Raw genomic sequence first — 20,959 nt, 5'->3', positions numbered from 1 at the left:
CCAATAACGAGATGGGAGCTGTGATAGACGGCTGGGCTGGATCAGACGTGATGGCGTGTCTGGGGTTTGGCCGGATGTCATCATTCATCCAGCAGATAAATACTTTTCTCCGGGAATTTGAAAGGGAGCCAAGCCATGAACGGAGTGAAAAAAAAAAAAAAAAAAAAGGGAAAAGGGAAAAGGCAGATTTTTATGTTGGGGTGGTTGAAAGGCGGGAATGAGGGAGGGAAAAAAAGCTGGTCAGCACGCTCGGTGCCAAGCCAAGCAGCCACTCTCAGGGCTCCGTGGTTGGTTTGGGAACCTTCCTGCTCCCTATCCCCTCCTTGGCTTCCCTCGTCGACACCTCTGGTCCCAGCATGCCCACAAGAGTGGCAGCTCACGTCACTGAAGGGGATGTGCCTTTGAGTGCTGCTTTGTCTGGGGTGCAAGTGAGGGTCCCCCTAACTCGCATCACCCCAGGCTGTCAATCCCCTTTCAGAGGCTGTAGTTGGCTGCAGTCTGTGGAGCTCTGACTTAACTGCAAAGGGTGAATCTAGTCCTTGGATCTGGCAGTGTTTGGGAATGGAAAGAGGAGGTTGGACAGCCCATGCATTTGTCTCCAGGGCCCTGTGGTGTCTGCTTTCCCCAGCACCGGAGCTCTCTCTGGGCCAAGCCAGGGCTCTCTGCTTTCCTGCAGGGCAGCTCCCTTCAGTGTTCCTGTGTTGGTGTTGGGAGCACCAACACAAACGGGTCACTGCTGGATCCCATCCCTGTAAGCTGAGTTCCTCAGCCCCTCTCAATCTCCTGCCTGTTCTACAAGCCCCAGCCTGTCCTGTGGAGAGGGACAGGGTCAAATACTGACTTTGTGCCTCCTTCTTCTGCCGTCACTTCCAGTTGTGTGGGACGTCACAGCCAAAAGTGTAGTTGAGACAGGAGTCTCCAGCAGTTGGGAGGGGGAAGAGGGAGGTGAAGTCCTTCCTTTATCCCCTCTTTCCTCATCCCTAACTTTCCTGTGTACTCCTGCCCAGAGAGACCACTTCAAACAGGAGAGCAGAGGGAGATTGCAGTTTTTCCACTGGCAGTGACAACTGGTGGCTTTTGTGATGTGGATCCCTATCCAGCCAGCTCTGGACTGGGATAACTCAACGGCCTCTGCCTGGTGGTTTGTCAGAGCGAGGCTGAATTTGGAGGAATTTTGGAAGAGGTGACTCCACTGAGCAGTGCAAAGGGGGCAGGGGAAGAAGGAGAAGAGAAATGGTTAGGAAAAAAAAAATCTCCAGAAAGTTAGCAATCTGGGGGGATGTGGGATTTTTCTCCTCAATGTTGGATGGAAGCCCTATATTTTCAAAGAAGAGGAGTCATCAAATTCCTGCTCCCCACGTATCTCAGCAGGTCTGACCAGCAGCAGGATGTCGGGCTGTTGAGGTGGGAAGTTGCTGTGCACGCCTCCCCTTACCTCCCATCCACCCTTTTTCAATTTAAAGCTGTTTTTAACCGCAGCAGAGAGTTTCTGGAATAAGGCTGGGGAAGTCTGAATGGCTGGGCACGAAGCCACTGCTGAGTCAAGGCATTCAGCTGCTCGCTCTCCTCGCCAGCTGAATTTCGGCTGTGCAACATGAGGGAGCCCAGGTTAACTCTGTAATAAGCAATACAGTAGTAGTTATTAATAAGTTGTTAATATTACTAAGTAGTTATTTAACCATTCCCCACAGTTACAAGTGGGATTTGGTGGGGAAGGGGCCGTCTTGGTGCTGCTTCCCAGAGGCTGATAACAGGAGAAACCTCTTCAATTCAAAGCATCTTTCATTGTTTCATTTTTGGTAGTTGAGCAGCCCATCAGGTATAAGACACTTAAAGTTACTGGTTTGAACTTTTTGCCTTGTGAACCTTTTTTTTTTTTTTTCCAGTGGTGGCACAGGCACAGCTTTTAAAAACTATTTTCTTCCTTTCTGTATCCCTGGATACCCTCTGAGCTCACATCCACAACTCACCTTCCTGCTCTTTCTGCCAAATATCCCTTGGCTGGAGGGAGAGGATTTTGGGGCGTTTCAAGGGCGGTTCAGCTCCGCTGCTGTGTATATTTTCTTTGCTGGGGTGGAGGACCAAGTGCAGAGGGAGTAACCCTGCTCCTCCCTGCCAGGGAAAGCATCACTGGAGGGAGCAGGGGATGGGCAGGACCCAGGGCTCAGCTGAATCCCAGCTGCTGCTGAATCAGCAAAGGGCTCTCAGTGCTGGGGGCTGCCTGTGCCATCTGGGCTGGAAGGTGCCTGGAAATGAGGTGGGAGCAGACCAGATGAGGAAAGGGTGTGCTGCTAATGAGGTTATTCCTGCAGCAGCCTCACGTACTCTGTCAGTAACCCCTCGAAGCCCTGGTGCTGTGCAGTGACATGGGGGTGGCACTGGCAGTCACAGTAGTAGATTGCTTCCCACATGGACACTGACAGGGAATCAGGGCAGGCACCAGCCCCTATAAATCAGGGAATGGAGAACTGGGCTAAAATGAGACTCAAGTCTGATGTGATCTGACTGGGCCAACTTGTCTCTTGTAGGGGGAAGGACACTGATCTGTTGGAACTAGTCCAGAGAGAGCCACCAGGATGTTTAGAGGGATGGAGCAACTCTCCTACGAGGAAAGGCTGTGTTTGTTCAGCCTGGAAAAGAGAAGGCTTCAGGGTGACCCAGTTGTGGCCTCCCAGTACCTGAAGGGAGCCTACAGGAAAGATGGAGAGAGACTATTTACAAGTGCCTGGAGTGACAGGACAAGGGGGAATGGGTTCAAACTGACAGAGAGTAGGTTTAGATTGTATATTAGAAGTTTATTCCTGTGAGGGTGGTGATGCCCTGGCACAGGTTGCCCAGAGAAGCTGTGGCTGCCCCATTCCTGGAAGTGTCCAAGGTCAGGTTGGAAGGGGCTTGGAGCAACCTGGGATAGTGAAAGGTGTCCCTGCCCATGGCAGAGAGTTGGAATGAGATGATCTTTACAGTCCCTGCCAATGCAAACCATTCTATGATTCTATGAAAGGTTCTGCTTAGGGCCATGGTACTGGCAGCCATTGTGGGTAAAAGATTTGTGTTTGGTCCAAAGTGCCAGAAGAGGATGAATGACAGAAGCATATTTCCATCATTAGAACAAGGGGAAAAGCTGTTCCTTTTCCTTGTTTGCATAAATTGGAAGTGTAGACTTGTAGCCAGTATCTTCCATAAGCAAATCTCTTTTCTTCCTGCTTCCCTGTAGCTTTTTGTGTGCTTACCTTTCCTCATAGTTGAGCTGTGCCAGGAGCAAAAGTTTTCCTCATCACCTTTGTGTGGTGTTTGGGGAGTAATAGGGTCATGAACTAGAAAGAGGGGAGGCTCATATCCCTGCCCCAGGATGGAGTGGCTGCCCCATGGAGGAAGCCATTCCAGGAGCTTTTGCTGGTCAGCTAGAAATCCACGTGCTGATGGCTTTTGGTTTGGATATGTGGCTTTTGGGTCATGCCCTGCTATCCAGACAAATTACAGCTTGTATACTGAGCTGTTTGTTTCACGGTTCTCCTGATGCCTACGTGCAGATTCACCAGGATCTCCGCTCCAAAATAGCCATCTCCTTCCTTTCTGCTCAGAACTATCTTTCCTAGATGACAGCAGACAGAAATACCAGAGGGGTTGAATCCAATCCGCAAAAATACACTTTGTGCCAGTTGCATGGGCAGAGGACTTGGTTTTCTGTGCTAACAGGGCAGGTTTCTGAGCCCAAGGACTCAGCTTGGCTGATTCTCCAGTGGTTAAACACAGGGGCAGCCCTGGCACTGGAGTGTGGGGACAGGGGCTCCATTCAGAGCTCGCTGGAGCGTTTGCTAAACATCAGTTCTCCCAAACAAGAGCTCTATTGTACCCCCATTTCTCAGTCTCTCTCACCTGCATAAATTTTTCTAATATCTCCAAGCTTTCGGAATACTTAGAAGATGAACTACCTCCTGGCAGCTATTTTGGTGGCATTACTGTATTGCAGAAGGAATTTTTTTTTATTGAGAGAATTTTTTTATGCAGGAGATGTTTTCTGGGAATGCTGACCTCAGATCCGTCTCATCTTGATGTGGCTCCTGTGTGGTTTTGCCGCAGCTGGACTTATTTTCCTTCCATTAGTGTTCCAGTGTCCTTCACCTATGCCAGGGCTGTGGGGCAGCAGGGATGGTGCTGAGGTCCCTGAGCCAAATGTTGGGGCACCTTCCTCCCATGAGTCCCACTGCAAGGTAGGCTTTTCTACATGGCAACCTTAGGGCCACCTCCCTGCAGCTCAGGGCCCTGCCTGGGCTAGCAGCCACCAAACATGCCTTAGGAAACAGTTTAAAGCCAAGCAAGCTTGTAACAACTCTTCTCCATCACTGTTCTAGCCTTTAGGGTTTACCTGGTTTTATAATTAAAGACTTAATTAACATTTCTTGGCTGAATTATGACTCTGTAAGTCCATGCAGACTTTCAGTGTCCCCAGCATCCTAAAGTAAATACTTTAACAGTTCACTTACATGTTGTTGAAGGACAAAATCTCTGTGTTCATTCTCAACCTGCCTCCCAAGCTCTTTGCTTTGCCTCACACCCTTGTAGAACTCTTGTGCTCCCAACCTCACTCCTTCCCATCCCTGGATCCAGAGGGATGCTGTCTGATACACTAGAGAAGATGCTTGAGAAACCTGATCCTCTTTTTCTTAAAGAAAAAAAAAAATGTGCCATGGGGATTATTAATTGGTGCTAAGAGTTCTCCATGTGCAAAAGTTTAATTTCAGGATTGCTCCAGGGGATTATTAGATTCTTGAAGGACACTGAACTGAGCCCACTGAGACTGTACTGTTGGCTCAGAGCTTTAAGTGAGACTCCAGGCACACAGGAACCCTTGCCATCACTGGGAAGGTTCTGGAAAGCAGCTGGAGAACCATTCCTGAGTTTTAGCACCTGGGAAGCTCTGTGGGGCTGGTTGGTGGCACACAGCCATAGCTGTGTGTTGGTGCGTTGTAATTGTGCTGTGGCTGCTGGTTCATCTGCACAGCCTGGCTGGTGTGGGGGTTGGAGCTAAATGAGTTTTACAGTGGAAAGCAGAGTGGCCTTTCCTTCCCTTCTTCTGGAGCCTCCAGTTTCCAGGAAGCCGTGCCTGCAAGCTCTGGTGCGTGCCTTTCTCTGGTCCACAGGGATCGGAGGAGGAGGAGATGCTGCTGGGAGTTTATTGCTGTTTCCTGCCTTGTCTGAGCTCTTGTCCTCTCTGAGGTGGTGGGCTGAGGCTGCTGGTCTTCAGACCTGCAGCTCTTTGTAACCCTGCCAGGAACAACGCAGCAGCAAAGTGAAATTGCAGCTCCTTCCTTGCCCCCTTGCTCAGACGGAGCAGCCGGTGAAAGGAAACAGGGGGATGAGTTACAGTAATAGGTTTAGCAGAAGGCAGGGGAAAAACAACAGTTATTTCCATCAGCACCCTCCAGTCAGCACAAGGGTGCCATGCCCACCTGCTGATCTCCAGTGGGCTCATCTGGCCTTGCTTTGCCTCCCTTCCCTGCTGTACCATTGAACTGGGATGGCTTTAATGGGACTTATTAATAAATTTTAATTTAGTTCTGCAATGCAGTTTAGAAATGTCTTTGGGATGCTCTGTCCAGTAGATTCCTCCATTGGTCTCTGCACCTGGGACATGGCAGTCAGGTTTTTGCAGAGTCTGTGGTCTCTGAACTCAACACTCTACAGTTTCTAGGTAACAATGTCCCATTTGTTTCTGGTCCATCTTTGTTGCATTTCATTTAATTTGATTGGTATTTCCATGGATGAGTACCAGAGGTTTAAGGTGCAGAGGGAAAGACGGACTGGGAGGAGGAGGCACTGCCAGCAGAACACATTCCCAGGACGGGTGGGCCTTGAAGGCAGCTGAGTCCCCACATCATCCCATGGCTCTAGGGGAATAAAATGGCTACAGTAATTACAGTCAGAAAATGCAGATAAGCTTGAAAGAGAACGAAGCATAGCCCAGCTCTGGCTTTCTCAGTGAGCATGGAGGGATTTCTCTGCATAGCCTGAAAACAAGGAGGGAGGGGGAGTTTTGCCAGTGGACATGATAAGCAGATAAAGGGGCTCTGGGGTCCATCTGGGCTGGTCCAGCTACTTTTCCAAGCAGTGGTCAGGCAGCTCAAACTCTGAGGAGAGTCCTCTTACCACCAGAATGTTTTCCTCCTCGGAAACTCTAATCCCTGCTCTGTGCTTGTTCCTCCTCCTGGAACTAACAAGAATCAGTGTATTATCTCCTGGTACCAGAATATTTTGTCTCAGTCAGATGGTCTTGACCAGTCACACATGTGAGTCTGAGGAGTGGGGAAAGCAATGTCCTGTGTAAGTGATGAGGGAGCTGGTTATCATCAGCCCAAGGTACCCCAGCATTTCAAGCCCAGAGTGGTGAATTATGTGAAAGTGCTGAGAGCTCTTTTGTAGCAGCATGGACTGCTGTGGCTGGGCTGGGAACAGGATTGGTGCATTTGTTTGGATTTCAGGGTGGTTGGGTGTCTTAGTTTGTTACTCAGAGGTTTTTTATGTTTCTCTGGGCCCATATTTTCCTTGGTTTGGATTTCATTGTGCCTGCAGAGAGTTGTGTTTGTGCCCTGGGTTTGAGGCTGTTCAGCGACCATGTTTCTTGGCAACATTCAGGTCAGAGAAGGGACCCAGGACCAGTGGTTTCTAACCCATCTCATCAGTGGTGTGGTCAGTGGACAAGCCAAAGTGAAAGGACTTGGGCTGAAGCTCCCTCATTGCCTCCTCACAACCACCAACAGCTCCTGCTTGCTCTGTCCTGAGGGCTGCACAGTCTGGTGTTCATTCTTTCGACAACACTTTAATGACTTGTCCTGTTTTGGGATATAAATGATTTCCCCTCCACTCCCCACCCTTGTCCCTGAGAGATGCATGGGACATGGAGGAACTTCAGTATTTCCCTCTTTGTCTGTTTTCAAACTGGCACCCATTTCTGTGGGAGCTGTGGTTTGTGCTGGGAGCAGTTTTGGTTTCCCCAGCTCCTGCCTCTGCTGCCTGATCATGCCCGTCCACCCACCTTCACCAAGGAGACCAGGCCAGAAAACCAGGCTCCCCCTGGGAAAGACAAAACATTAATTTCTGAATGAAAGGAGGGGAGAGATGGGCTGTTGGCAGGGTGGGTGGTGCCCCATGTCACCCGTGGAGACATTAGCTGGTTGAGGGAGGTCAGTGGCCCCACCAGGGCCAAGCACTGCTGTGCTTTCCTGAGTGTTTTGCCACCCGACCAACAACCCAATTGTCCCATTCCTCTGCTGATACTCTTCCTTCTCTTTTTCAGGGAGCCCATTGGAAAGAAGAGGTCTGGTAAGGACTCCTTTCCTCTCTGCTGGTTACACGAACTCCTCCTTTACCCCACAGCTGTCTCCTGGAACAGGGCAAGGGCCTGGCCCCATAGCAAGACAGGCCCCTGCTTTGCTCCCCTGTGGGGCTTCCCAGCACAGTGTGTCCCCTCCATCCACCTGGGATTTCACTGCAGCCTCCAAGTCCTGATCCCATGTCCCCTGTGCCTCCCGTCGCGCTCCCAAAGGTGGGTCAGATGCCCACAGCTCTCTACACTGTGCTGGCCTCCCCCTTCAGTCATTAGCTGAGCTGTTGCCACCATTGCTGCCACCCCCAAGATATTTCCCTCCCCGCCTCATGCCTTGTCTCCCGTTGGTTTTGTTCCTCATCAGGGTTTATCCAGAGAACGGCCTCTTTCCTGCAGAGAGGTACTAACAGCTGCTCTCTGCCTGGCCCTTGCTTTTGCTTTGCCTTTCTCTGGGGGTACACCTGCTCAGGCTGGGTGGGCAAGACCCTTGCAAGAGGCTGTCACATGCCCCGTAGCTTTCTGTGGTGGCTGGTGGACACGGGGCAGTAGCGGAGCCGAGGTACAGTGGGCTGGGGCTGGGGCTGGGGCTTGGCTCTTGGTGCAGGGGATGTGCCACAGGTCCTGGGTGAAGGTCTGCAGGGATGGGGATGCAAAATTTCGAAAATCCAGAGGAGTATCTGAGCTGCCTGGTGATCAGTGTGAGGTTGAAAGTCTCCCAGTGCAGTAGCAGTAGGTTCTGCTTTGTGATGGCACCGTCTGGGAGCCTTTGGGAAGACAGTCGGGGCTGGGATACTCTACCCCTGCTCCTCATAGAGGGAAACATCTCTGAAAAGCTAGTTGGTTGGTTTTAGTGGTTATCTGAGCTCCCTATAGAGAGAAGGAGAAAGGAGTGGAAGAGCCTTTGATCTGTGGATTAGGGAGATGTCTTTCAGCTACTGAAGCTGCAGGTTTAAAAACAGTATGAGGTTCTTCAGGAAAGAAATTCTGAGCCTTGGATGGATGGAGATTCTACTGAAATAGGTGGTGGAAAGGATTTTGGCCAGAGAGCTGGCACTGACATAATCTGTGTAAGCAAATTCACTTGTAGGTGAGTGGGTTCCTCTTGAAGGAGAGAGAAGTACAGGGGAGACTCAAAGACTTGATTCCACTTTTTTTTCCACTGGACCTGCAGGCCATCCCTCCTTCAGGAGCTCGTGTCCCCGTGTCTTAACTGAGACTAGTTGTAGGAGGATGCACATGGAGAGCTCTGATGATGTTGGCTTGAACAGTGGCTCCTGGGTTTGGTCCATTCTCACAGGCAGGTTGTAGTTGGGTGCTCTCCTGATGGACTAACAGGGTTTTACAAGTAGGGTTAAATATTTGGACAGCATTTTCTACTCAAGCTCTGACTGCTCTCTGTCAGGACATTGGGATGGTCATTTTAAAGCTCTTATGGGCCATTTGCAAGCACAGACTGCAGTACTGACTTTCTTGTTCTGAAGTGGGACTTCACCTAGCTTTGGAGGCAGAGAGAAGCATCTGGCTGTGGGTGGGGACAAAAACAGGCTGCAAATATTTTCCTTCTCCTCTCTTTTGGTGGAACAAATGTAAAAGAATCTCCCTCATCTTGAAACCTTCTCTTGTGTGCTGCCTCAGCAGGAACATTTGGTGAGTAAGGGAAGAGTGTTGTGTTTCCCTATGAGATCAGTATGTGCTTAGATCACTTTTACTTCTGTTCACTTACATTAGCCAAGAGAAGAGAAGGCATCTCTAGGGTTGAGAAGAAGAGGAAGAAAATTTCTGCTGCATAATTCAGTTCTTTGAGGGCAGAATTCAATTTAAGGACACTGGCTGTTAAAGAAGCAGGAACTTTTCTCTTGCTCGTGTAAACAGCTTCATCCTTCCTTCCATCCTTCCCACTGCATTCTTAGACAGCTTCACTCCACCATCCCTTTGGCATGGTGGGTTTCTAAGGAACATAGGGATGTTGCTAAAGTCAAAGAGAAAATGCTCTTTGGGATGCTGTTCACTTGACAATACTGAGAGGGAGAGAATAGTAAGAGTTTGGGTAACAACCAAGCCATAGCCTGTGCTGGCAGGGCAGGATATGATTGATGTTCTGCCCATGGCAGCTGGCACATGTGCAGGAGCCATCAGGGAAAGGTGTTTGCTTGCAGTAACATTGGAAAGGGTCAGTGCCTCATGCCAGACTCGTTCAGAGACTCCTCTCACTCTCCTGCATTTTCTGGCAGCAGAAACAGAGTTTGGTTCTGCTGCTGTCACCCCAGCTCCTTGCAAATGTTCATCAGGTCCTCAAGCCAGGCCTGCTTTGAGGTAACAAATACACAGCAAGGCACAAAAAAACGCTCATTCAATCCAGGATCTCCCTGAGGAGGGGTCATCCAATAGCTGCTAACAAACAAAAATCACGAGAATTTTCCAGTAAGCAGTTTCCCAATTGCTTATTTCTCCCAGCATTGCCAGAGAAGGGGTGAACTGCTCTTGAGGAGAGTGTTGGAAAGAACTCTGAGCTCCTGCCAGAAGCAAACCCTGTTTGGAAATTGGATTTAAGCAAACACTGGGATGCGAAGTGGGTTAGAGTGCTGCCTGCCCTCAGCCTCCTGTGGTGACCAAGAGACTCGGGTGACATTTGCTGTTTAGAGGAGGGCACCGTGTATGTGAGCATTGGAAGTAACATCTGCTTTCTTTGCTGAGGTTTTTTATCAGTGTTTGTAATCCCACGTGCCTGTGAGCCTCAGACATGGGCCCAGGCTCTGTTCAGCCTGGAGCTTGGAGGAAGTGGATTATTCCTCCTTCCCTGGGACTCTGAAGACTGACTTGGCCACTGATTTAGATACATCTAAAAGTAGTCATCATATCAGTTCCCAAGGCTGTTCTGAGCATTTCTGTTCTCTCCTCATCTCACAGTTGAACAGAAAGCACAGATGGAGAGTCATGGGTTTGTTGCAGCATTGACTTAGTGCAGGGGAACCTGAAACTGTCTCCAGAGTTTATATTTGGTTGGAGCTGCTCAAGGAGGCTGGCAGAGATCTCAAATACCCTGCTGCCAGTTTTGTGTTAGATGCTTTCTTATGTGGCCATGTCTTTTTTGTTGTGCTGTGTAATATGCCTGCAATGGCAGAGGGACCCCAAACCACAGTATTCAGTCTGATGAGAAGCAGTGAAAACACAGCCCCCAAATCCTACAGCAGCCATAAGGGATCTTTCTGAAAATCCCTTGGTGAATGATATTCCCATGTTATTATTTTCCAGTTCTGGAAAAATCCCTGAAGAGATGAGAGGGTTTGCAAAGAGTACAGTGCAGCATCCAGTGCCCATTTCACATGAGAGCAGTGAAAAAGTCACTCATGGTACTGATCTTCACAAACTCCTCAGGTCTGGGAGAAGAGGGGCTGTCCTGAGAGCTCTGGGTCTGATCAGCACAGGCGGAGGAGTAGGGAGAAGAAACTTTAAGCAAAGTATGACATTTTTGGAAGATGCATTAGGCAAGGGCTGGAGTGTACAGCAAGGGCAGGTTTCCAAACCAAATACTTGTGCACCCTGATTTCAGTCCTGAGCTTTTTTTTCCCCCCTGGAGGCACCAGTGTCCAAGCTCTCAAAGTCCCCACTTTTGGCTCTTGCAAAGCCAGAAAGTGAAAAAGCTGGAAATGTCACAAGTAACCCCATGTCTGTGAAATTTCCTGCTGGCTTTGTACATCTCATACAGCACTTGGGTGAATGTTCCAGTTCTCTGATCAAACAAAACCTGCAGCAATTTTCGGGGTCTTGAGAGCAATGTCACTGTGCTGAGCAGCCCTTGGGTTGGTTCTGGGATGTTCTGAGCATCTCCCCAGTGGCTCTGCTGCATCCTCAGCAAGCATCAGTTCTGCAAGTCCAGTCAGGGGCCTCAGTGGTCTTCTGGCACATCCCTTCTCTAGGTGACATTTGTGTCAGTCTCACAAGTGCAGAGTGTTGAGGATGCACAGTCTGTGCCCCTGCCTGAGCTGTCTGCAAAACTCACTCTCCTGTGGGACTGTACCAGTCCTTACTCCCCTCCCCAGGTGCAGAGCTTTAGTACTGTCTCCTGGCTTAGCTGGGAAGCTTTACACCGCTGCTATTTTTGAGAACCCCAAGTCTGTCCTATGCAGGATGTTGTTGTTAACTGTAGTGTGTATTTTTGTGGTTGAGGATGATTATGCCAGGTGAAGATGCTCCTGAAATTACCGCCTACTTCTTCCTCCAAGCTCAGTTCACCACTTCTGTTGCTGGTTTAATGGGTACATTGGAGGATCCAGAATTGGCTGCTGAAACTACAAATAGCCTCAGAGCAGCAGGTGTAATTACAGTCAGGGAGGCAGAAAGGAGAGTACTTATCTCTTCCTATAGCTGTTATTCTTCTCTCAGGGGCTGGGTAGATCCTCAGATCTCTTTAAATACAAACCTTTAATTGAGCTAGTAGAACAGATAGTCCTAGCATCCAGCATTCACTTTAGAGGGCTATTTTTAATTCTGTCTGGTGCCCCACCTCTGAGGTTTGGTATGGAGGAAGCTTTCTTTAGTAACAGATCCTCTGCACTTGGCCAGCCCACCTGGAGCTCTGCAGAGTACTGTTTATAGTAGATTAACACAGACAATTTGCCTCCTCTTCCTTTAAATAGGAAGATGTCTTGAAAACACATTGTTCATTTAAATCTTGGTTGTGGTCTCTCTCTCAGAACCAGCTGGAGAGGTTGTGACCTTGTGCACAGGAGAACTTCTCTGTGAGGCAGCATCCTAGGAATCCTGAAGACCTGCTAGCTCTTGTCCCTCTCTACTCATACCCTTTTGGGATGGGTATGACCCCACAGGTTTCCTATAGAGGAACCTATACCCTGCAACACGTTCCCCCATAGGAAAGATCTTTGGTCAGGCTCAGGCTTCTCATGTGATGAGGGAGCACATGGTGCTGGTACACTTGCCCACAGCAGCTTATTCGTGATAACATAGTCTGAATTCTTTGCTGCATATAACCTAACTGTTCCAAGGAACCACTTCTCTCTAGAGACTTTTACACCCTCGGAGACTGGGAGCTGACTGTCCTGCACATCTGCCTGCTGTAGCAGCTGGAGCCTGGGGCAGGTGTGATTTCTGCCTCGACCCAAACCTTGAGGCTCAGAGTAAAACAAGGGCCCTTTAAATTCGCCTGAACACCTGCGATCAGGTGTGTGATTCTTTGGTATCACTTGTGCTGTAATAATTAACACTCTCCTATTTCCAGAGCATTTGGCAAGTATTAATTAAATCTTACTGCACCAGGGGAGAACAGGATGATATAATAGTGTCCTCCTCTGACAGGTAGCGAAGCCACAAGGCAGAGTGGCAGTTGGAAGCCAGGGCTTGGGATGGAAGGGAGTCTTGATCAAGAGCTTCTGACACTTTTCTGCTTCTTGGAGGCTTTTGGAGGCTCATGGACAAGTGCTCTGTTGCTCTGGGTACCCGAGTGCCTTGTGGTTGGTTCAGCGGGAGGCTGAGCCCAAGGGAATGTCTGTGTCTGATCCTGCCAAGCCCTGGGTGCTCCATGGGCACTCAGGACACAGCCAGCCCTGGGCACACGTGTGGAAAGGGGAGCTCTGCTCGGTGTATGGGACAAACGTGGGGCCGTGTTTCTGAAGCAGTGACAACTGACAGTGGGAAGCTCTGCTGCAGTGCTGCCGTAGCGGGCAGCGCCGAGCCGGGGACATCCATATCCAGAGCTCTGTCCTAATGGAAAATGTGCTTGCAAAGCACAAACCAGCCTGGCCCTGCTCCGCCCCCTCCATCGACAGCGGGGAACTGGCAGTGCTCCCAGTGTCCCACATATCCAGCAGTGCTCCCTGTGTCCCGCCGTATCCCGCGGTGTAGCCGATATCCCGGCGTTATCCCGCAGCGCACCCCGTGTCCCGCCGTATCCCGCAGTGCTCCCGGTATCCCGATCTTATCCCGCAGTGCCACCTGCCGCCGGTCCGGCTCCGCACCCGGCGATCCGGCCGCCCCCGGCTCTCCTCTGGTGTTGGCCTCTTTCTGGGCACAGCAAGGCTTTGTTCCCGGTGTGTCCTGCCCGTTTGCTCCTCCTTGGGGTATTTTTTTCCTCTTCTGACACAAAATTTGGATCTGCAGCAGGAGGAGGTGGGCAGAGAGCAGAGCAAACCGAGGTGACTGAATACCCCAAGTGATGAGGACAGGGGATGCTGCTCTGTCCTACAAACACCCTCCATCTGGGTGGAGGCTCTTTAGCCCAGCAGAACCCACTGCAGGTTGAGTGTTTTGAGCTGGGGTCAGAGCTGGTCTGTGCCTTGGGACACCTGATGCCAGTGCACAGGAAGGTCCCCCAAACCCCTTCAGTCTCTGAAAGCAGGTCCAGGCTGCTGTGAGCATCTCTGGTGGTGGTAAGGTTGCTTGGATGGCTCTGTCGGTGAGCAGGAAGGTAGGCAGCAAGCGAAAGGTCTCACCTGGCTGTACCCATCTCACCTGGCTGCTGGTTTGATCTCTCTCCTCCTCACTGTGCCCAAGCCTCTGGCTCACGTCTGTCACGCTGGGGTCCCCGGGGTGTCCTGGAGCTGCTTGCAGGCCAGCAGGTGCTCGGGAGCGGTGGCCTGTGCTGACCCTGGCACACGGGTCGGTTCTTGTCCCCCCTGTGCAGGAGCTGACTCTGCCTCGGTCGACCCCTTGGTGCTGGAGCAGTATGTCGTGGTGGCGGACTACCAGAAGCAGGAGAGCTCCGAGATCAGCTTGTGCGTGGGCCAGTTGGTGGATATCATTGAGAAGAACGAATCAGGTACAGAGAGTTTGGCTTGGCAGAGGGCTTTGGGTCCGCTCTGTGTCGCAGAGCAGGGGTAGGAATAGCAATCTTGTATGCTCAGTGTTTTCCTAATAGGGCCTTAAACAAAACAGCCTCCAGGCACCTCACAGGGATGTCCTTGGATGGTGAGCTGAGGTGGGACGTGGAGGAAGAAGTTTTGGTGTGTATGAGTGTGGACAAGACTTCAGAGCTGTCTCTAAGGGAAAGGTCTGACTATCCATGTGCTGAGCGCCAGGCACCGTCCATCTTCTTCCATCTCTACTTTATGCTTCTTTGTGCTGAAAAACTTGGCCAATGGGTCCTGAGGACAAAAACCATTCCTGAACTTGGCAGGCTTGTTTTATTGACAGAGGGGGACACTCTCATGGTGCCCATGAAAGCCCCCATTGTGCATTCACAATTCCTGCCTCCCAACACAGCGGGGCAGGCAGCCGAGCTATTCACTTGCTTCAAAACTTAAACTTGCTCTTAACCTCTGCAAAGGGATCGAGTCAGGTCGTGGGCCCAAATTCTGTAGTTTGTTGAAAAGGGGAATTCATTCCCTGAAGTTATTTGGCGGGGGGGGGAGAGATAAATCATGAAAAGATTTTAGAATTCTGGAAAACCAGTCCCCAGAGGATCAGTTGCACCAGCAGCTGTGTTTGAGAATGAGAAAAATGAAAGCAACCCTGAAGCAAATGAAACCTATTAGCACAGCCAGTTCAAAAGCAATGAAAAATAATTTATTTATCAAAGGTCAGCCCTGATATTCCCTCCCATGCAGGTAGCTGATTCCCTCCCCAACAATCTAGTTGTTTTTCTAAATGACTCACTGGTGATGTTCTGAGGATAATACTCAGTCTTTATTTTTTTCCCCTAAAGACACAAATAGCTTGTGCTTTTAATAACTGAGGAGCACACACTTATTTTGATTGGACACACAGGGTGGCCCAGAATTGCTTGTGGCCACTGTGGAGCTGGCTGGGTTTCCACTGGGAGAGCTCATGTTTTAATCCTGCAGTTGCTCGTGGCTTTTCAATTTTGCTGTTTCCACAAATGTAAAGAAGGCGAACGCAGCAGGAGTCAGCTATCGATTCGCAGACAGGGTATTCATCTCTGCTAATTAGCCCAGGCTTGCTGACCCAGACTGAGGGAAAATGAACCATGAAGGGGGAAAAAAAAAGTAGAGCAAATGTGGTGGCTGGAGCCATTCAACTCTGAGATCCTCTCCTGTTTTTCCTGGGGAGAGAATTGTACATTTTGATGTCATTCAGCTGCAGTTGTCCCGTGCTGCTGTCTGTGCTCCCTTTCGGATAGTGCTTGGCTCTGTTGCTTTGGGGCCACTCCAGCTTCCCATGTAGGCAGCAAGGAGGGGTCACAGCCCCCCAGACTCGTGGTTTGGAGAGAGGAGTGAGTTTTTGGCTGATGTGAGCCCTTGGCTGATCCACCTGCTGTTTTTTTTATTCTCAGGCTGGTGGTTTGTGAGCACATTGGAGGAGCAAGGCTGGGTGCCAGCGACCTGCCTGGAGGCCCAGGATGGAGTCCAGGATGAGTTCTCAATGCAGCCTGATGAAGGTAAGAAGCTGCTGGAGGCACCTACTCCAGCTTCTTCCTGCTGAACTGCTCAGAGCTCCTGGCAGCACTGCATCACCCTCCCTGAATTGGGCAGGGAAAGGACAAACCCACACGTGCTGCCCAGAATGGTCCTGCCTGCCCAGCAGCTCCAGTGCTGCAGCAGGAGAGGGGCACCTGGGTACTGGCAGTGTGACTGCTGACCTCCCTGTTCCCTCTTCAGAAGGTGGCACCTCCAGGGAATGCTCGCTCCTGCCACCTCAGTGCCTCCTTTAGGCCCCAGGGAGCTTTTACCTGCACTGGAGGAGGAGCAAAGCCCAGGTGTTTGGACAAATCACGTGTCCTCAACAGACACAGAACAAAGAGCGTGCCTGAGCTCACATTATGGGAATAGCAAGGTTGCAGCCTTTGCTTAAAGCAAATCTGAAATGCCCCTGGAGAGCACATCCTTCATGGTGACCACTGTGTGCCCAAAGCAGTGCAGCAGCTGGCTCAGCCCCTCCTCTGGGCAGGCAGAGGTGGGAGGGGGGCTCAGGCTGGGGAAGGGCCCCTGAGGGCTCCAGGTGAGAACAGTCTCTATACCACTCTCTGGTGTCAGCCATGTCTCTTCTTGGACCTGAAGTGCTGCCTCCTTACATCCTCTCTTGTCCTTCTCCTGCTTCCCCAACATGCTCTTCCCAGTCCCATGGAGATACTGGTCTCTGCCCAGGCACGTTGGCCGCCGTCGGACTCTTGGGGACTTGTACACCAGTGGATGGGGTCAAGGTGGACTTCATAGAGACTTTCTTGGCTGCCCGTGTTTTGTGCTTGGAGCCTTGTTGTGTGCACGTTGCATGTGATGAGCCCTGCTTGTGTCAGTCCGCAGTGTGTGCCATACCTGCTCCTCATCATTCCATAAGGCCTGCTCATGTCCACATCCCTTTGCTCTGTCAGCTGTTCCTTCTCACAGTTTGAGGCTTGTTTTGGATTCAGAGACTGGAGTTTCTGCTTTCCCCAGCACATGTACTCAGACTTCTTCCAACTGCTGCCTTAGTTCCTGTAAAAGTAACTTTGAGCCCTGGCCCTGGATTGGTGCCTCAGGTGGAGTCAGGAGGAGAAAAGCCAGCTTGGTTTTGCTGAATGTGACAGGACATTCTCTGCTTTGACTCATTTGCATGAAGTGGGTGGGAAATCAGGCCCTTGCAGAGCTATGCTCCTCACAGAAGAAAAATCCAGGAAACCTGCAGGCTGATTTTTCGCCAAATGGCCTCCACCCTATTGTGGTACAGCTTAAGCACAGGCAGTTATTTCCCTGTGTTTCTTCCAGAGGGGACAGGACAAGGTGAGGGAGAGGGGTGGATGGATGGATCCGTTTGTCTGACATGTTGTCTGCATGGCTGTTAGGATGTTTCCCTTTCCTCCTGAAGGGAAGAACATCCATATCCCTGCTTAACATCCTTTGGTCTGGTGGACAGAACATCAGACTCTTCTCCAGGCTCCACACACAGGTTTAACCAGTGTCTGGGGGATGCAGCTGTTGAACACAGAAGTTCCTGTAGATCTGCTGCTGTGGAGTGGTTTGAGAGCTGTGTGGGAGGAGTTGCTCCCTGATGCTCATAGGGTTTCTCTCCCCTTATTGAGGACAGTTCTTCTTTAAGGGCTTTGAGAAAGAAATTTGAACTGAAATGGATACATGGAAGAGCTTCTGTGACAAGCTGTAAAAAGACAGTCTTTAGTCCTAAGGGAGAGGAAGAACTGTTTCAGACAACTTCTTGGGCCAGAGTAGCTCTTTGAAGTTTACATTTCCAAATGCAGCTGTGTTTGTTTTGAAATATATTTCACTGTCATTTCTTTTCAGAATGGTTGCGTATATCTGTGTGTTTGCACCGACATTACAACAAGAATTATCATTTATATAAAGGCACTTTATAACCATTTTTTGACTGAGTCCATGTTTCCATGAAACAGTATCTCCATGAAACTGTGCTTTCTTTCTGACAGAGGAGAAGTACACCGTTATTTACCCCTACACTGCAAGGGACCAGGATGAAATGAACCTGGACAAGGGAGCTGTGGTGGTGGTGATCCAGAAGAACCTGGAGGGCTGGTGGAAAATCAGGTACTGTCCCTACCTCTTGCTCTTCCCTGGCACTGCAGCTGGAGCTGTGCAAAGCAGAGACCCAATGCGTGTGGGATGTACCCAAGGGCATGTCTGGGGTGCTGGGGAGGGCAGAGTACCAGAACTCATTTCTCTCCATCCCTACAAAGACCAGTTGATATTCAAGCACAGCTTTGGTTGAGAATCTCTAAAATTTCCTAATTTCCTGTGCTGGGAGGTGGACTGTGTCACAGCATCACATGCCCCAGCAGTGCAAAGGGAACTGGTGTGAGAATGTTACATCACGTCCTGCTGATGGGAAAACCAGTGAGTGTCCCAGGGGCAGGCTGGATCCTCTGGCTCTATTCGGATGCTCCTGCAGAGAAGAGCCATTGTCTGGGCCAGATCTGCTGTGTGCAGGGTATGCTGAGGCCAAAGACTCCAGACCATCCTGAGCTGATAGTTGTTTTCTGCTGGAAGCTCCTTTTCTTGTCTGTGGTCCAGAAAATGGCTGGACTTGGAGTGGGAGCACTGCTGCAATTTTCTTAACCTTACATTGAACCTGTGGTCTTGGCAGCAGCAAAGCCCCAGAAACACATCCATTGACTGTTTAGGCAGAGGAGAGCTGCCACAAGAGCTCTAAAGGCTATTACAAACTCAGTAGTTGGTGCCATTGGAACACAGTGGCTGCAGCCCAGCCAGCGGGGAGAGTCTCTGGCATGGCAGGGAGACTCTGTGGATGTGGTTTTTCGATCAGGTCACGGGGCTGGTGTCTCTCCTAAACAGCTTTAGAGCAGGGAAGGGATCCAGGCTGCTGGTGCTCAGGCAGAGGGCTTGTGCCTTCTCCAAAGGCCAGGTACATCAATCCAGCAGCAGCCCTCTGCTTTTTCCCTTTGCTTCCCCTGCCAGCCTGCTTCATTCCTGAACTGCTGCCACTGCTGAGGTGAAAAGAAAATGGGGTTTTGCATCATTCCCAGCCCTTGTGCTGCTGGCTGTGGCCAGCTTGTGTGGGGGCATTAGTCATGACTGGAGCTCTCCAGGTGCCCACGTGCCACCAAGGACCAGTGACCTCGTTTTGCCCAGGATAGGCAGTACATTCAGTCAACATGTGAGCTCTGGCTCCAGGGATGTCCAATGGCTCCACACCACTTGGTGGAGCACAGAGCGTTGCTCCTCCAGGTAGGGCTCACAGCCCTGGTGCAGCACAGGGACTCTGTGCAGTGACCTTGCCATTCTTGCCCCCACAGGTACCAGGGCCAGGAGGGCTGGGCCCCTGCCTCCTACCTCAAAAAGGGGAATGGAGACATGTTCTCACAGAAGCTGGGGCCGGGCTCCTCTGCTCATTCGTGTGCCTTGGATCTGGATGGCATCTCCCGGCAGCAGGTCATGGTGAGCCGAGACAAGGACGGGCTCGCTGGGCAGAGGGATGGGAGGTTCGACAGCCGCCCCCTGCCCAACGCTGACATCCGACGCAGTAAGTGGCCGGTCAGGGGCAGGTGGGTGGTGGCTGGGCTGGGAGCACAGCCCTTCCTGCGGCTTTAGAGTGAGGTGATGGGGTGTGAGGCAGGCAGAGGGTTACAGGGGCTGTGATGCCTGCAGCAAGGTCTCCTAAAGGAGACACGGGTGGACACAGGCACAGAACTGTCCAGGGATCTGCTGAAGGTCAGCAAATGGAACGGGGATCACCTCCCAGGCTGCAGGTTCAGCTGGAGATGCTCTCCTCTCAATCGCTGGGGCATCTGAAGGGAGCCTGCAAGAAAGAGGGAGAGGGACTTTTTACAAGAGCATGTTGTGACAAGGACAAGCAGGAATGGCTTCAAATTGACAGAGAGTAGGTTTAGATTAGATATTAGGAAGAAATTCTTCCCTATGAGGGTGGTGATGCCCTGGCACAGGTTGCCAGAGAAGTTGTAGATGCCCTGTCCCTGGAAATGTTCAAGGCCAGGTTGGACAGGGCTTGGAACAACCTGGTCTAGTGGAAGGCGTCCCTGCCTATGGTAGGGGGTGGAATGAAATGATCTTTAGGGTCTCTTCCAATCCAGGCAGTTCTGTGATTATGTGATTCTATGATCTTAACCCCTCTGCAGGCTAGGTCTTCTTGGTCAGTCCTGCAATGCAAAAGCAGTTTTATGTGGTCACCTCAGATGCATTTCCCAGCAACACCTGAAAGCTGGTTTCTTTTCCCTTCCTTTCCCTTCCCTTCCCTTGAAACCTGGGTGACCTCTACTACTCAGAGTGCCAGGCAGACAGATTCTTCCTTTGTATTTCTTTCCCCTGGGGCAGGTTTTGTCCTTGCCTTTCTGTTTTGTCTTGTCTTTTGCAAACGTACATGTGACCAAAAGCCAGGAACTCAACAGCATCTGGAATTCTTCCTCCACAGAGTCACCAAAGATGAGGCAGAGGCCACCTCCTCGCCGAGACCTCACCATAGTAAGTGCCAGCTGATGTAGGAGAGCAGCAATGGCAAAGGGAGTGGGAGAAGGGCACTAAAAGGACCTCTTTGCCTGAGATCTTGTCCCTGTCCCTGGCTCTGCTGGTGTGTGTCTCTGCAGGCTGGTGGGCTGTGGGGATGTTGTGTCACACCTGCTGTAGAAACACACCAATGGGTTTTCTTTTTTCTGGTCACAGCCACGTGGTTTGAACCTGCCTAAACCTCCTGTCCCTCCTCAAGTGGAAGAGGAATATTACACCATTGCTGATTTCCAGACCACTATTCCTGATGGCATCAGCTTCCAGGCAGGAATGAAAGTAGAGGTGAGACTGTCATCTTCCTTTCACACATCTTCACATCAGTGCAGTGCTCCTGACTCCCATTGCCCTGAGACCTGTTTCAGGCAGGAGCTCCCCTTCCAGGCAGGGAGGATCTGCTCACCATGGTATTCTGGATGAAAACCAGGCATGGTGGTACGTGTGATTGCCTCTGTGTAATGTTGACATCCCAGGACTCTCTTAGAGTGGGAGAGAAACCTGTATGAGCTCACCAGACTTTGGAGCCCAAGATGCTCTTGGTGGCCTCCTGTCCCCCAAGCATGGGTGCTGTGTTTGAGCTAAAGGAAAATGAAACCAAACCACAAATCAGGTTAGAGATGGTAGTTTTTTCCTTAGTTAGACCAGGTGTAAAGTTAAAAGCACTTCCAGAACTGCTTTCCTGGCACACCTTCTTTGCTGGCAGAATCCCTCCTGCAGACGGGATTTTGCTTTCTCCATGTGC

At 50.7% G+C, this 20,959-nt stretch overlaps 2 protein-coding genes across 2 annotated transcripts in view; one reads left to right on the top strand and one right to left on the bottom strand.

Annotated features, from left to right (window-relative positions):
- The window catches only part of SH3PXD2B (SH3 and PX domains 2B), a 69,077-nt gene that overhangs the window by 43,074 nt on the left and 5,044 nt on the right, over nt 1–20,959 (top strand). The window contains exons 6-12 of the mRNA XM_027901403.1: nt 7,295–7,320; nt 13,962–14,096; nt 15,570–15,674; nt 17,652–17,769; nt 18,996–19,222; nt 20,129–20,178; nt 20,377–20,502. Of these exons, the coding sequence (XP_027757204.1) occupies nt 7,295–7,320; nt 13,962–14,096; nt 15,570–15,674; nt 17,652–17,769; nt 18,996–19,222; nt 20,129–20,178; nt 20,377–20,502 (787 nt within the window). The remainder of the gene's footprint in view (nt 1–7,294; nt 7,321–13,961; nt 14,097–15,569; nt 15,675–17,651; nt 17,770–18,995; nt 19,223–20,128; nt 20,179–20,376; nt 20,503–20,959) is intronic.
- The window catches only part of NEURL1B (neuralized E3 ubiquitin protein ligase 1B), a 49,391-nt gene continuing 39,730 nt past the window's right edge, over nt 11,299–20,959 (bottom strand). Inside the window, exon 6 of the mRNA XM_027901389.1 lies at nt 11,299–11,311. The gene's annotated coding sequence lies outside the window, so the exon portion shown is untranslated. The remainder of the gene's footprint in view (nt 11,312–20,959) is intronic.

This window comes from Empidonax traillii, unplaced genomic scaffold (assembly GCF_003031625.1).
Source record: "Empidonax traillii isolate 1590-97213 ecotype Southwest subspecies unplaced genomic scaffold, ASM303162v1 scaffold22:size5013007, whole genome shotgun sequence".
Classification (NCBI taxonomy): Eukaryota; Metazoa; Chordata; class Aves; order Passeriformes; family Tyrannidae; genus Empidonax; species Empidonax traillii.
The sequence above is the reverse complement of the archived record's forward strand: the minus strand, read 5'-3'. Positions and strand labels throughout refer to the sequence as shown.